The sequence below is a fragment of the Helicoverpa armigera genome, chromosome 13, assembly GCF_030705265.1.
Source record: "Helicoverpa armigera isolate CAAS_96S chromosome 13, ASM3070526v1, whole genome shotgun sequence".
In the NCBI taxonomy this organism is placed as follows: domain Eukaryota; kingdom Metazoa; phylum Arthropoda; class Insecta; order Lepidoptera; family Noctuidae; genus Helicoverpa; species Helicoverpa armigera.
Genome location: NC_087132.1, coordinates 12,220,331 through 12,237,211, shown reverse-complemented (window position 1 = coordinate 12,237,211; position 16,881 = coordinate 12,220,331). Strand labels below are relative to the sequence as shown.

The 16,881-nt window shown below is 36.9% G+C and overlaps 2 protein-coding genes across 6 annotated transcripts in view; both read left to right on the top strand.

Moving 5' to 3' along the window:
• Positions 1–177: 177 nt before the first annotated feature.
• On the top strand, positions 178–6,084 carry LOC110381907 (peroxiredoxin-5, mitochondrial). Its single transcript, XM_021342338.3, has 3 exons — positions 178–361; positions 431–697; positions 5,253–6,084. Exons 1-3 carry the CDS (start codon positions 260–262, stop codon positions 5,445–5,447), a joined length of 564 nt encoding a protein of 187 aa, XP_021198013.1. The 5' UTR covers positions 178–259; the 3' UTR covers positions 5,448–6,084.
• Positions 6,085–6,969: 885 nt separating this feature from the next.
• The window catches only part of LOC110381909 (apoptosis-resistant E3 ubiquitin protein ligase 1), a 42,710-nt gene continuing 32,798 nt past the window's right edge, over positions 6,970–16,881 (top strand). For 4 of the 5 annotated variants that reach the window (XM_064037593.1, XM_064037591.1, XM_064037592.1 and 1 more), the window contains exon 1: positions 6,970–7,240. In XM_064037593.1, coding sequence (XP_063893663.1) covers positions 7,075–7,240 — 166 coding nt within the window. In that variant the 5' untranslated portion in view covers positions 6,970–7,074. Of the gene's footprint in view, positions 7,241–8,845; positions 9,213–16,881 lie in introns of those variants that run through there. The other variant, XM_064037594.1, reaches the window with a different exon arrangement.

The following is a 16,881-nucleotide window of genomic DNA, read 5'->3' as shown; positions in this document are numbered from 1 at the left end:
TTTTCATATTCAAGTTTTGTTTTCTATAAAATCTATCATCAATATTAAACTCTGAAACAAAAATATTGTTCTGTAACCGACATTTATTTTAAGGTCTATTAATATCCAAAAGAAGAAGCACTGCACTAGATTTCACTAAAGAAATAAAACAAACTGTCAATCAAATGTCATATTCGCCCAGAGGTCACAGAATTTTATCATCTGTTGACTGAAAGGATCGATAAAACGAAGATAATAAAAAATACATAACCCACTACAAATGTTTCTCACCGGCCCGTCTATTATTCGTATAACTGCATCGTCAAGGCGAGCGGCCGGTCGAGCGCTACACACGTCGCAATTAGCCATGGCACCCATTAAGGTAATTATTTTGTGGGAGTGTGTCCTGAAATTATATAATAGCCGGTCTTGACGTGCGCTGTGTTCCTAGGTTGGTGATAACTTGCCGGTGGGCGATCTTTTCGAAGATTCTCCTGCAAATAAAGTGAACGTGTGTGACTTGACGGCGGGGAAGACGGTGGTGTTGTTCGCGGTGCCTGGCGCGTTCACGCCGGGCTGCTCGAAGACGCACCTGCCGGGCTACGTGGAGAATGCCGACAAGATGAAGGCCGATGGAGTCAACGAGATCGTGTGCGTGTCCGTCAACGACCCCTACGTGATGGCCGCCTGGGGGGCCCAGCACAACACCAAGGGAAAGGTAAGGAACCTCCCTCTTCAGTTGGTTGACTAAGTTTGGTAGCAGATTTTTATGTTTTGTGTAACATAACGTTGAACATTATAACTACCACTGTAAGCTTCAGCATAATAAGTATTTTTAAGCCTAACAAGGCATATTCTCAACAGTGAAGCTTATCGAAACTTAATTTAATTATAAATTAAGTATTTTTTACATCCTTAAAATAATTTTAAAAAAAGGTAGAAGGGGATATAGTAGATACATTATAATCACATGTAAAAGCAGGTTGTCATTTTAACCTTCCAATGAATAAATAATGTATAGCTCTGATAGTTGCAAACATTATGTCAGGAGGGGTCAAGGAGTAACAACATAACTATTCACAAACAGATAGTACAATTGATTAAATAATGCTGTATAAATTAAGGTCAAAATACTCAAAATAACAGGAAAATTCATGAAACATGATACAGAAGAAATATTTATTATCTGCCATGGAAAAATATTTTTTTTTTTTACTTTGTAAAGAAGGTAGGTAAGTACTGTTAAAATAAAAACATACTGTTAGAATAAAAACTTTATAATTGTCTATGTGACGAGTATGGGACACGAATCCACATTTGCTCCCTTCTCCATTTGAAAAAAGAGTGTTTATTTTAGCTCCCCAAGGTAGCCAGTGGTCAATCTCAAACACAAATCTTTATGATTACAAATTAGTTTTTCAAACCAAGGAAATAATGGACTCCATTGGGCATCAATCATCCACTATTACTATTATAAGGTACAATGGGACTGTCATGTATCTAAGTACAAAAGTCCCTAAATAAATAAAGAAAAAAAAAAAAAAACATCCATTCTGTTACTGGTAGTTATTACAAAAACTACTTATGCTATCAACTGATGAAATATCAGAATCATGCTTCCTTACCACAAACTACCTACATAATTGAAATTGTCATATCATGCTTTTAAATGAACCCAAGGAAAAGTCCAAGTTTAAAATGGAAGGAAGGTCAAAGAAAATCAATGCTTATTAATGCATAACTAAGGCTTCGATCGCCGCATCGCGCCAGCTGTTGACTCCCAAGCTCATTTTCAATAATATTGTGTCTTCTGCTTAGTGGGATCCTTTCTGCGGCCGCAGATTTTAGTTGTGTCCTAATAGGTTTCATTGTTAGGTCATTGTCATGCACCTATAAAAAAAACTATCCAAGCACCTCAAGTTCAGGTTTTTCTCGCATCTCCACCGTTGTCCGTCGTCGTTGTTACAGCCGAATGACGTACGCGTGTGACAAATGCCTTCTCCAAGGTTCTCCACTTTACTTGGTTGTCAGTCACCCGTATCCATTGCTTCTCGGAAGAAGGCTTAGATAAGGCTTAGATAGTCCGTCCATCTAGTAGGAGTCTGTCGTCAGTCTGACGATGCTACGTCGTCGGTCGGGGTCGTGGTCAGCTCCCCACATACCCTTCTCCAAAGCGTCTTCATACTTACGAACTTACGTTCGCATTTATAAAATTAATAAGGAATTTGCCTATGTACAGGCATGTCTATAATTTAAATATGACACGGTACAAGTCTAATAATACTCCCAAGTGCCATTTCTTCCTAAATCAAGTTGCATGAATGTCATCTTGATAAGTCTTGGTCGCGTGTCAGCTGTGCCTATGGGTCGCGTGCGGTAAGTTTGTTAACCCTTGCCGCCTCGCAAACTGCTGTTTACAGTGTACATAAATAAGCTATTATGGCCCTTTTTTGTTGAATCTGTTTATATTTAACTGTCAGACTTGCATGACTTCCTAACACCGACATAAAATCAACATTTTATGTTTCGCGTAAACGTAAAATGGACCTTAATTTAGTGCTTGTCCAGTAACGGCCATGAGATCTCACGATTTCTTTAGTGCAGATGAGTAATCTCATCTAAATTGGCAGTCGTGATAAATAAGACCCCATACTTTATGTGTTCCAAATAAGCCACGTACGAAACGATAACTAGGAACTATTTACACAGTTCCAAACAGTTTCATTTTGGGACACGATTCGTTAACACCTTTTTGCTTTATAACAAGCAAATAACGCTTTTTCATCCGACATTATTTCCTTGACTGCACTAAACGATCATCTAATTAAATTATACCACGAACGGCTTACTGTTCACAGTCAATTTGTCAATAAACCTAATGGCCAAGAAAATAGCAAAAAAATGTACGAAGATATTAAGTTATAATGGGCTATAATGGAAGTTGGCTCGGCGGCTACAGAACTCATTATGAAATCAATACGCCCCACTCGTGATGACCTCCGGCCTTTGGTTGCTAAATTATTCAAGTTGATGCTACCGTTTACTGTTTAAACGCTGAAGTGTCTATCGATCTTGGTTTGCAGTAATAAGGAATAATTGGAGCGATGAATCTTTCATACTTTTTGTCTTTCTGGGTCATAGTCGCGTGTAACTTGGTCTAGGTCGTGATTTGTACAAATCCATGATTCTTAATAACTTACTTCATTACTTTATATGATTTATGATGATGATGATACTTGTTGAGATTATCAAGGAGTTGTCTATTTTACTATTAACGTAAATTGCTTCTTCAGATACATAAATAATTTTGTTTGTTTAACTAATTTGCGATCATGATTATCGGCAATTACTTTAATAAGTAGTAAGTCTTTTCATCCCGTTCGCAATTTTTGCTAATAATGGCTCTTAGAATATAGAACAGTGAATCGTTCGCGGCTCATTAGATAATAATTTTATAAGGATCTTAAAATAATCCCTCGCCGCTCATGCAACAGGAAAGTTAAACAACACAAGTCAACCCTTAAAAATAGGCCGTTGACCCTCACGGGACGGGCCTTAAAAATTTGGGAGATCAAAAGCTTTTCATAATTTCGGGGGCAGCCGTACGGAAGCCCGGCTTGATTATACAACGCTTGACTTAGGAATTTCAATGTCACGATATTAAAAACCCCTTTTTTGTTGGCCCTTGTGTCTTTAACTACTTGCATTTTACAAACGTGTGAATTTTTGCGTAATTGAGGTCTGTAAACGGATAAAAAGTGATTCTTATCAATTCGCAAACGCAAGTCTTTGTATTTGTGGTAGTTTGTTCTACTTGGTGGGATATATCAGAATAACATACAAGTACTTACTTAGGTAGGCTATTTTTTAATCCGGATTTAGGAAGTAGTTTCCTCAGGAAGCGGGTGAAACCGCTAGAAGAAGCTAGTATACAATAACCCCAATAACACATTGCCTTTGAATTGTGCAATAGGAATCATGTCAGTTCAAATGTGTGCGAATTCTACAATCGATCGCGACCATTCGGGACAGACCGCAGGATTAAATTAACCCGGTCGTAGCCACAAACATTATGCAGTTGTGGACCTTAAAATAGGAAAGCCTTTTCTATGGTCCCTATCCCTATAGACGTTTTTTTTTTTATGATAGATCTCTATTAGTAACATCGCTGTTACTCTGTTATTCAAACAAACTAGGTCCCCTATTTGTAAATTGGTAGCAGGATGTCAATTATTGTCAAATTAGGTGTTCTCTTCTCTTTCAGGGAAAGGGGTTCATGAAAGTAGACTAGTAAAATCACTTTGTGACATATTATAATTGTGACATATTATATTATAATTTTAATTAAAATATATATAATACAATATATAATAACTAGTTATTCTGTATTGTAATCTGTGGATAACGTGTTGAGTAGTATATTTGTTACTTTATTATAAGCTCTATATTGTATGCCTACTGTGTAATATACTGCTGTTTGTTATTCCCTTCAAATAAAAAATTCAAATTATTTTATGAACTCGAAACAGTTTTTAAAAGATAATATTTGTTACTAGCCGATTTCCCCCGGGTCTCGTGGGTATCACTGCTCGTGCTGGGATAAAATATTGCCCTTGTTATTCGAGAAAATTTTAGTTTTGCAACAGTGAAAGAATTTTCAAATCGGTTCAGCACTTTTGGAGCTTGTAGGGTACAAATAAAAAAATAATTGTGTTGTGATGGTATAAGACTGAAAGTAAAATATCTTGTTCGTCAATGTCGGCCAGTCATAAACATTTATATTGCTGAAACAGTATTTAAACGGCTTACTTTGAAAGGCGGAACTTAAATAGTTAATTTAAACTTTGTCACGTAGCTAATGAATAATTTGAGCGAATGGCGAAAACCTTCAGCCGTGGGTAACCTTCCTTGCGGTCGTTAACCGAATACAATATAACTTTGTTTCAAAGTCAAAAATAAAACTTTGATCTGATATTGATTGTTTGTGTTTCTGAAAAATCATCAGGTAAGGGATATAAATAAAGTCTTTAGTATTCCCTGTTTGAAAAAGCGATTTATTTTAATTACGAGCGCTCGAAACTCTGAGTCGTTCCATGTTTCCATCTCTATTACGTACAATAAGTTATAGTACTCACTTATAGTTATTAGTATTCCGCAATGCGGGGCCGATCGGCTATGCAGATGTGAATTTAATGACCCAACTACCTAATCTACTAACGACTTAGATTGATGTATATCTCAGTTATTAATTATCTACTTTAATTTATCCGCAGATCCGCATGTTGGCTGATCCTACAGGCTCCTTCATCAAGGCTTTGGACCTCGGCATCAACCTGCCCCCTCTCGGCGGATACCGCTCCAAACGGTTCTCCATGGTCATCAAGGACAGCAAGGTGGATAAACTCAACGTGGAACCAGACGGCACCGGCCTCTCATGCTCCCTGGCTGACAAACTCAAGATTAAGTAAAATACACCATCAAGGTCCATTCCACGCAATTTTTGTCAATTTAGGACGTAATTTACACTTGTCTGTTGTATATCCCTAAGTGTGGTCCTAGCATTTAAGTGTGCAGAGAGCCTAATTCGAGAGTCGAGACTGCTTCTGATGTATCTGCGTGAATCTTGTAAAAGGAATGGCCTTTATATCTCATTTCGTAGTTTTACGCGCCATCCTGTATGTCCAGTCACAGTGTTTTATCGATCCAATCCAATAACTTAAACTTTTTTGTGTATTTTATTTCAAAATTTAACAGTTATTCTTCATGTTTTTTAAGCTTATATTTTCTCATTTTATATTGATATTTATAAGTTATGTAACTTTTTTGAGACATTTATTTTTAATATATTTTAGATTTTGTTATGTTGGATGGTTTTCGATTCACAAAGTCGATGGCAGCTCGATGTATGCTCAGAGCTAATGTTTGACTGATTGGCATACAAGAGGCTGTGTTAAAGCGCATAATTTTTCTTCGAATTTTGTAGAGTTAAGATCCCTTTTCGTAATTTGTGATCGAACACACCTAGCTTTATGCAGCTCCTAGACTGTGCGAGCACTCCCTTGTGATATTGAAAACAAATCAATTTATATAAATAGATTATAGTTACTTGTTGTTTTATTTGTAGTCTCATTTTCCCTACATAATCGTCCTCTTCAGAGGCAAATTTTCTACTGGCCACAGAGATGTCTACAAATCACTAAAGATTCTATTAAGGATGTTATAATAAAGTATAAAGTGCTAGCTGTCGACAGCGTTTTCACCAACTAATCTGTGAACCAGGATAAAACGGACTACATAGCCTCCCTAAACGAATGGGCTATCTAACACTGAAATAAATTTTCAAAACAGTATAGTCTTCCCAGAGATTAACGCGTTTTAAAAAACCAACAATCTCTTCAGCAACTTAGTTACATGGTACCTACGACGTGTGTTGCTGCAATGGGCGAATGAGTTAGCTAAGTGTAAGCAACTGCATCTGCATGAAAATTCAAACTTATGAGTGCGTTACTGTGTGGGTAATTTCTTTATTGACTATGCAGTTAATTCAATATCGTAGTTGCAAATATGTATAGGTGGCGTAGGACGTCCACTAACAAGGTAGACAAACGACCTTATAAAGGTTGCCAGAAGACGCTGGACTTCCAACAGGTATCTATTTACATCAAGGGGGGAGGCATATGTTAACAGCAGTGGACGTCTTATGGCTGAGATGATGATGAATATGTATAATGAATATATGTATTGAAATACTGCCTTCACATTCAGACCCGGCCTGGTGACCACGTTCATGACTGATGTAACAGGAATGATGAGAGGAATCTTATGTACTCTGCTTTACACTCCCTTATGTTAAAACTAAGAAGTTAAATAAAGTTGAAGGTAAAGATTCATATTGTTTCTTTCGTATTGGTATTACTAAAAACTGCAACTCCAGTTACTGCTTAAAACGGAATGGAACGCTGCGAAAATCATATGTCAAGCGACAATTTGACAATGACAATCAAAACAAAATTGTGAGGCCGTCCTCATTTTAGTAATGTTTATTTTTATAATTAAATATAAATGAACATGGCATTATGACCAAGAACTTTAAACATGTATAAACGGGTACATTACTTTGGCACAGTATTGTTTATGTGTTCACTTATTTATTTAGTTAGAGTTGTGTTTACGGAAATCTTCGACGATGAGACGGCGTTGGTCGATGAATGGCTTGACCAGAACGATCTCAGTGAATATAAGAAGCTTTTTAGAGAATATGGTAAGTACCTAGCTGTATTGGATACACTTATGTCATAAAAGAAAACTTTCTAGTGGAAGAAATGTTTTTGCGAAAACTGATAGGGCGCGTTCCAGAGTGCACAGTGCGTCTATGTTTTCATTCCTCAATTACCTCGATATCTGGTGATTAATTCAATTAATTATTAGTTAATTAACCCAAAAATATCCTAATTTAGATATGATAAATTTCTTAAGCGTTATAAAAAGGGCTGACTGTCTAGAAAGTTTGGAAACTCAAGAGTGCCAAAATGTATTATGATTGGCCTAGTTATTGCTGTACAGTTATACAAGACTGAATTCTGTTACAGAAAAGATTCCAAAGGGAAGAGAATCTCACCAACCTTCCACAAAGGCGACAAACTATCAAAAACTGTTTCTTATTAGATTCCAATTGTTCTCTAAATCTAATAATAATCCCACCCATATACTGTTAAAGAATAACTGATGAGGTATAATTAAGGCTAACTATCTTGATGCTAGTAAGATCAATAACCTCCACTGTAGATAATTAAATTGTTTTTAACTTTTATATTTGTTGCCCTGAATAGGAATATCTTTTATATATTAATTCAGCGATACAAATAATATTTTTTGCTTAAAGAATGCCATGTGTATTAATTATTTGATGCAGTTTCAATTTATCAAATCATTCCTTTAAAAAAAAATTTTTAAGACTCATGTATTATTTAGTTAAGTGACTACCCTGGTTATGAGCACTATTAAATATTCTTAAATCAAAACTTAGGACAAGGCCTTAGAAATGTTGATTACTAACACTTGAGTAGACAATGTATGATTAATTTTCATTGCATTGGCCTTCTGAGTGCAAAATAATCTATTTATCTTTAATTATTATTATAAGATACATTTCTTCATGAACCGCTGAGTAGGTAACTATAAATTAGATACTTGGCTCTGTGAGTTTAAAAATCATTTGGTTCCAAAAATATAGTAGGTATGTGAGAAAATATTTTTGTTGCGTTATAAACCCGGTACAATGACAAGTGAAGTTGATTACAAATAATTGCAGAATTCTCAAAAGTAAAATGTTTGAACATTTCATCAACATTTTATTAAGCTTGTTGCAGTGACTAAATCAATGGTTTGGCTCAAATGGTCCTTTCAATAATTGGCTCAGAAGTGACATTTTCTTTACTTTGTAAACAGATGTGAATAACAGTAAATTTTATCATGAATTAAAAATAATAAACAAATAGAAAAGTCCTGTCTACTTACCTAATCTTGCTTGTTATCTGCAGCTAACTATATTTTTAACCCAGCCAAAGTTCAATGAACAATTTATCATATTTTGTACCCATCTTCCAGTTATCTGCGTAATTCCGAAAATCTACAAAAATAGCATGTATCCCTTGTGTAGTAAGATTATAATCATAATCCAATTAACGTGATGAAAGCGAGCCTGCCGCGGTAGAAAAATGATATCAGTATCTGTAGAGATCCCGCGGGCGAGGCGTGAGGGCGGGCGGTGACGTCGGCGCCACCCCGTGCGCCCCCACCTGCACCCCACCCGCGCCCCCACCTGCACCCCACCCGCGCCGGCAAACAACAAAGAGCTGCTGGTTTGCTCAGTCGCGTCGCACCCTCCGTGCCGTGCGGACGCGCCGTACTCATGCATATCACCACACATCAGATTAAAATGATCGTTTTAATTAAAATTGTGATAAATTACAAAGTTGGTATAAATTAAAAAAATATTTCCCTATCAGTCTTTAAAGTCTTGATTTAATTAGAACTCGAAAGTGAGTTTCCTTTGTTAGGATTGTCTGTGGTGAAGGCGGTTAAGTCGGTTTAGATAATTGATGTCAATTTAATTTTAAAAGTCACCATGTGGCAATTCGAGGACTCGGAGATATATTCCATAGGGATGATCCATCCCTCACACAGCCGGCACTCGGGGCTGTCGATGCTGTCTGGAGTATCACAGTTTTCAGGTAGGTTGCTTTTAGGTGGCTTTTAGTTGCAGCTCAAGTTCTTATACTTTGGCGCACAACAAAGAGCTGACTTAACTCGCATCCAGATTTATTTATAAAGCTTTATTTTCTCTTATTTTAAACACCCGCACTTTATCCAGGACATGACTAAGCGTTCGCGCAAAAAAATGCAACTGATCATAAAATTGGGTCACCCAATAAATCATGATGATCATTAAAAAGAAATTGTAATCAAATTCATTTCGGCGACAGTATTCATGACAGCCAACAATACTAATAACTTCAGCGGGTCCCCAGCAGTAACATTAATAGCCTGTAACAAACAAAGAGGCACATTTCGCAAAACTGACTCTTAAGCTTGTGGTTTTAAAGTTGAGTTTTGCATGAGAAGCTGTTGGTAACAAGGTTTCGAAGTAGCATTGTGTGGCTAATCCCTTCAGTGGGATTGTATCGTGCACTGCGTTATCTACCGACGAGGATTTGGATTTCAGAACACGTAAATCCATTCACTTTTGCGTGAATTGGAAAATAAAAAGAAGGTTAATATCGGCTTATTGTTATTTCAGAGCTTCTTTCAGATGTTTTAACTTCGATTAATGGTTCTTTGTTCATGATTATTTAGATCTGCCTTAACAGCCTAGTGGTCGTAAGGGCGGCTCCTGTGAAGGAGTTCTCGGGTTAGGTTCCCAGATTGTCTCAAAATAGCTACGAGGGGTTTAAAAAAATCACAGGCTATCCGCAAATCTCAATCCTGGAAGCAGTTTTACTGTTGCACTATAAATGCCATCAGATCATTTACCCCGCAAACTAGGTCGGGCGGGGCAAAGGATCACTGGATAATAGGTCATACCTTGCAATTGAATTCTCATACTCGAATTCAATCTAAATTACCAAGTTTACAATGATAAACTTGTTTAAAAGGAAAAAATTTATAAATGCAATAAAAAGGATAATAAAAAAAATCAGCAGTCCATAAGTTGCTGTAATTTTCAATATTTTTTGCATCACATATGTGCAAAAAATATTTTTTGTTCTCTTGATCAATATAAATAAATTGGACCATATCTAAAAATTGTCCAATCGATCCTGCACTCTAAATTATGTGACAGGCCATATAGTGTTAAATGGACGCTTAGGCCGTCCGTGCACTCCTTGATTAGGTACTTACAGCGAAAATGATATCTTAAATTGGATATTTAGGTGAGTCACGGCAGTTAGTTAATTCTAAGAGGTGTCTGGAGAGCTTTTTATGTGTCGCGTTTAGTCGTAAAAACAAAGGCTCCTTTTCTGCAATTTTTGGGTGCCTGCCCTTGGAGTGGGAAAAAACAAATTTAATTGTAGCCATATGAGGAAATCTGAGCCTTTTCAAGGCAAGAGTAAATAAGAACTATCTAGGCAAGCATTGCCCATCTTCTACCACATCGTCACTGCCTTAGTCACTGACCATTAGATGATCTCGGTGAACAATTCAAAAGCAATATTTTTTCCTTTCACCTCTCTACTCGAAAAGGCATAAAACATCTCCCAAATCCCGCACGTCCACGATAATATAATTTAAACGTTTGCAAACTTCTAACCACTTTAACAACTACATAACATGTAACTCGGCAAAGGGGATAAAACGCGGTGAGGATTAATTTCATTTTTGCGGCCATTCTGTTTTTATTGTGCGGACATTAAAATGATGAAAGAGAATAAAGCCAGCCACTGCAACTAATTGCCAACTGCACTCGTCGTGTGTAAGTAATGCACGGTCTAAGTTAGGGGAGATAAGCAATTTATCATTTCAAATGAAAGGTATTTTCAACGGCAATAGCTTATGTCTAGACTAGATTAAATCTCGAGAAGTCCTCTTCTAATAATTGAAAATCGTTTCAACCTGGAAAAGAAAGCGAATCTGAGAAAATCCCGTAAAGACCCTTAGAGCCACTAGAAAATAAATGAAAGTGGACTCCAATTAAAAATAACGCGGTCCGTTAGGTGATGTCGTATAATTATCCTTTTAATTAGATTGCAAAGTTTCTAGGAGAACTAGGAAGTTTACGAGCCGACAAGTTGATTAGAGTTAGTTGGGTCGAGGAAAAGGAAGCCCCGTGAGGGCAGGGAATAAATGAATGAAAACATGAATTGGTAATATACCTTCAGGTTCATGTCCCAAACGTGAAAGCTTCGATTTCCGTTTTATTATAACTTTCTATACAATTACATGTATAGAATACCCTTTATATTCAAAACTGCGTATGTAACTTGGGGAATCATAATTCTTTATGATTTATGAATGAGCTCGAAAATAGACATAATGTAGGACCTTGTAGATACAGCGGGTGTAGAACGTCATACATGGAGTTTCGTTAATCGACATTAGACTTTAAACAATACAATATATGCTCGCTATAAACTAATTTAAAATGAGACGTGCATGAAGTAAAATCGCTCAGCTTATAACATGCGCCACTTAAATGCAGCACTCGCGGCGAGGAGCACTTGGAACTAATTCAAAAAGGCCGGCGCGCACCGGACCTCAACTTATGTTAACCTTGTCTGGTTTGGCGCGTGTTTTGTTTGGGGACCACTCGCTTTGTGGATGTGGACAGAGGCTGCCAAGTGCCAAGCTTGGGGCATCATGAATAATTGCCTGTAGCAGGAATTTCTCCGCATTTTAATATGGCAGGATGATTTATCTTGATTTGATAATTAAAAGACTTGATTGAGAATGTGTAGAACAACGAAAAAGTTGCCTGTTAAATGGTTGTGGTAATAAATAAATAGTTTAGTAAGTTCAGCTATTTACTGAATGCAATTTTGCGCATCTGTGCTAAACAATGACAAAATTGCGAAACTGCAATGTAAAACTTTTAAATAAAACTATGAACCATGACAAAAATTCAATATTGTGCTTTCATTCTTTCTCTACTGAAAGCAGCTGTGACGTAACGCAAAAACTGGAAAGTTAAACAATGCCCTGATGCACAAAAAGCGCTGTGGTACCCGCTGCAGTGACCCACTTCGCGCAGCTTGTTTTTAATACCAGCACCAACGACCATATAAACAAAATTTATGCATATCCGATACATAAATTGCTTTATGAACTGAGATAAAAGCTGTCCCGCCGGATTAACCAATGCAATTAAAAAAACCATTTAAGTTTTCAATTTGACGCAGCGAAGCCATTAGTTACAAAGTATTATCGTGCCGTGCTTCATCAGAGTTTTTGCCCTCGATCAAAGGGATTGCTCTCAAATGGGTGACTGATTTCAATTCAGATTTTGTTTATTATTTTTCTAATATAGCGCTTTTCACAAAGCCAGTGTATTGATTTTCATGAAGGTTTTGATCTCCCACACAATACTGCTCCTACATACTTTGCACTACAGGGTTCTCAGCAGTGGGTGTTTCGAAGAATATTTTCTGTTCGCAATCCGCTTAGTATTCAAATGTAGTGCTCTATGGATCAAGGATGTAGCGAACCTTATTGGATGCACGCTGTCACGTCCTGCCTTCCACTGGATTATTTCCAATACAAAAATATTATTTTAAAGTCTTTTTGAAAGTGATACCAAGTTTTACAGGCTGATGAAAAAAAGTTCCTTAACTTCGACTGAACATTCTTTGTTAAATTCTTGAGCTTATATTTAAGTTTCTCCCGAAGTTTCATAAGCTTTCATGAAAGCGGTTGTTTACAGAGAATATAAAAGAAAAGAACGAGTGCAATGTTCTCCAAGCAATTTGCTTTGAACATTCCGCGATGTAATTATTTTTTGATCATTAAATCTTTTATACAGAATCTCTTTCAAAATAAACCTTTATCTTAACGTTCATTGGTTTTTACAACAAAGTTAATCCATTTCTTTTGTTTTAATTTAATTAAGATTCTTTGACTTGAAATGGAGTTAGTAACTGGGGCGGGTCCATTGTAGTATCAAGTTCAATGGCGTTATTTAGTATTCCAGGTTAAGCACGTAACGATGTAATTATTTAAGTGCAGGCCGAGACTCCCGCGGGATCTAATTACCCTCCGCCGGCCAACTTTAGGCAGTGCAAGTTTACTTAAAACGTCCATCTGCAATAGCGCGTTGGAATCACGCCAAACTTCCTGTCGTTCACCAATATCTAAATGACATGAAAAAAGCACTTTCACGTTTTGCTTTGATAAATACAGCGAACGCTTCGCTTAGCACTGACCTGGCACAAATTGACCTTTCGGTGTAGGTCCTGAACAAACCCCGCTAGTAATCTATTTGTTCCCGCCCTGCCTGCGGGTGAATCTGATTTAATTAGATAATCTGGTCTCGTATCGTATCTCTCGGGTAATGTTATTGCATTATGGTAATTGCTACAACGCCTTTGTGTTGATTTAGGAGTCGATTGTAGGTATCTAATGCTTGGATCATAAATCTAACTGTGGAAGTTGCTATTTAATGTACATTGTGTGTAATTCAACATTGTTTAGATCACCAATTTTAAACTGCAAACTCCTTTGCTCTTCCATAAATTATATCAGATCAGTTTTAAACTGAAAATTCTTTGTCCAAAAATTCTTGCTTTAAAGGTGAATTTCCTTTAAAGTTATTCCTTAGAAAAGGATCTGGAATTTACGAATTTCTAAAGTATGCAACTTTAGTCTTTGAAACTAAAAAGCAATACGAATGCCAAATCAAACAAAGAGCATTACTGCCGCTTCAATATTACGAATTTCGGTGAACTGTACGTAGCTGTATCGACCACGCCCAATCGTTTCACCAGATAGGGGTGCATTGCCCTAGAGCGGGATGCATCTGTATTTACAGGTCCACCTGTAGCCCGGGCTGGCCGGGTCGCGGGTCAGCGGCCCAGTTCCGCGGCCTAGTTCCCTGCCTGCGCAACAAGTGACGTAGCTATCGTGGCATTATGTAATGTTCAATCTATACGTGGATGATGTTCTGATATAATGGTCCTTTGATGGCTGTCGATGGCTGTTAGCTAATTGCTATTGGTTTTGAATTGATTTGTCTTATTGGCAATATTGGTTTATATGTCAGGTTTAGCGCTGTCTTTGTGTCTTTGTCTTGTTGGCTTACACTTTTATAACTATGTACTCAGATTTTTTTAACAGTTTAGTTTAAAACATTTGAATAGTTAATCACCCACTTAAAACAAATTACGTTGCAGTATAGTTTGAGCCTTTATTAATGTATGCTCCTTTGTGACTCATTCTATAATCTCCTGGATCTTTGTAGTACGAAGTGCGACATGGGTCTCGGAGTAATCTTCTGAAACGAGATTACCATAAAGCGTTGCTCGTGGATTATCTTGCCCTATTTAATTAGCATAATTAAGGCTATCACTGCGGCATAATCTATCTTTTCTGAATAATGTGGCAAAAATTAAGTAGCTTTATTAGAGACCATTCTTATTCTAACAGAGACTTCAGAATTTTCATCGGCTGTTTTTATTAACATAAAAGAATATGAACGCTAATGCTGTTGATTTATCGAGGCGTTTTTCGTATCAGTATCGTTTATAACTCACCACTTAGCGATCCATTTTTTAAGAACTACTTAGCTTTTATATTTAGCATTTTCAGTAGCTTACCTTGAAACTACATTAACTAATCAACACCTGAGTCAGCGAAAGCAATTGATGGCCCAAAAGGCAAGGTCAAAGCTTTTAACTCCGTGATATCGGGCTATAAAGGGCTACCCTACTCAGTGAATAGGATGCGATCAAGCCCGATGGCAAACCCTGAAACAATTTAAAGGGCTACAGTCGGGAACCAATGTTTGCACAACGAGATTGCTAGATTTGCCGCGTTTGATATTTGCTGGAAATAAACTCGCTGTGAAATGGTCTGTATTGGGATTTTTTCGGGTTTTTGCTGTACGGTTTTATTTGCTTTGAAGTTTCGTTCGTATTTTTATTGTATGTGTGCGGACACATTCTGTTAAATGCATGCGGGTTTTATGTAACTCTACAGAATAATCCTAGCACGAGCTCGTGCAGCTTGATTTCTGGAATTATTTAAAATGAAATTTTGTATAGGACACAATATTATTACTCATCATAATAATCCACACTATTGCAACAATAACTATGATTAACGGTTCATAAATCTCTGCTGTGTGCGGATACTAACCAATTTACCAGATTTGTATGACAGACGTATTATCTTAATGGCAGTAATCTACATAAAAGTTTCATGTTGGCACAGTTATTGCCCATACAGCTGGGGAATCTAGTTAGGCTGAAACTTTCTGCGGAATGTTTGCGGCTGAAATCAGAGCTTTCGTGTCAAAAACAAATCGTAACAGTTGTTTTCTTGCACGAAAGCAATTTGGGTGACCTTCGACCAGAGTTCGGGAAGTGCCAATAAAAGTGCGGTAGTCTTAAAGAAACTTTGTCGTCGTATATTAAGAGGATGTCTATTTTATTCTAGTTTAAGTTCGTGAGCGTGACTTTTTCTTGGTCTGCTTTGGGGTTAGATCGATAACTATTTGCATAATTGTTGAGCCGCAATATCATTCAACAGTATGAGCCTAGAGCTACATTGCTGTTTCAGACATGCAATCTAGTGTTCCTATCCGATCTCAATTTAGTGGAAAGCCTATTGCTCTATTTGCCTTTGCCCTTTCACCGGGCGAAATTGGGTCAGCATTTATGCGTTAAACAATCATATGCTTAAACTTATTTATTCCCAATATTTTATCTACTTCAGTACCTATTCCAAAACCATAAATATAAACTATATTATCTACCTACCACCAGCCTTTGACCTTTTCTTTTTAAATGGAGAAGTGGTAAAGGATAAGACTGTTATCATGAAATGCCAACAGCAGTACAAATCCCACGTGTATCCCACAACACATTTAAATGTCACCAAGTACAATTTAAGATACTAAAAGCACTTACGCAAATTTTGAAAAGTTTCAACCCACACCAAAGTTTACTGGAAACCAATTCAAGTAATGAATATTTGGAACTCGGCATTGATGTCATTTCTTAATGTAATAGAATAGTAAAGGTGTGATATACAAGTAAATAAGCTACTAATTTTATTCGGGCTTATTGATTTCTGACACTTACGCGAATATTAGACATTTAAATAAAATCCGTAAAAGTAGTTTTATTTAAATGTTTATTCGGGCTTTTATCATAATGTGTATGTCCGAGGAGAGCGATGTCATAAATAGAGCGAAGTGGGGAATAAAAATTAAGAAAGCTGACCCCACCACCATGTGGGATACATAGCAGGAAAGAGAGTGTATGTCCGAAAAAAGGATGATCAATTTGCTCGCTTTTTGTGCTAATACGGAACCTTCGTCGAAAATGACCTCCCGTTATTGGGTTACGTAAGGCTAACTTATAAAACATTTTCGCCTTTACTGACAACGGCGGTGAGGAAACTTGATGTACACCCTAATTGATTCCTGTCCTGATTTACGCCACTTAGTAACAAGTAACGTGCTTACCAAACAACCAATTTATAAGTTGTTTGTTGTTTACAAAGTACACAAAGGTTTTCATTATTTTGGGAAATGCTCGGAGGCTTTTCAAGATGTTGTTTCTAATTTTACATGAAACGGAATCAGTGTTTTTATTGTTCTCAAGTATTCTGGTACACCCACCTTTCCACACCTACCTATGTTTTGCTTCTTTATAAACTTGCTTTTCATGTAATTTTCCACCAAAGTTT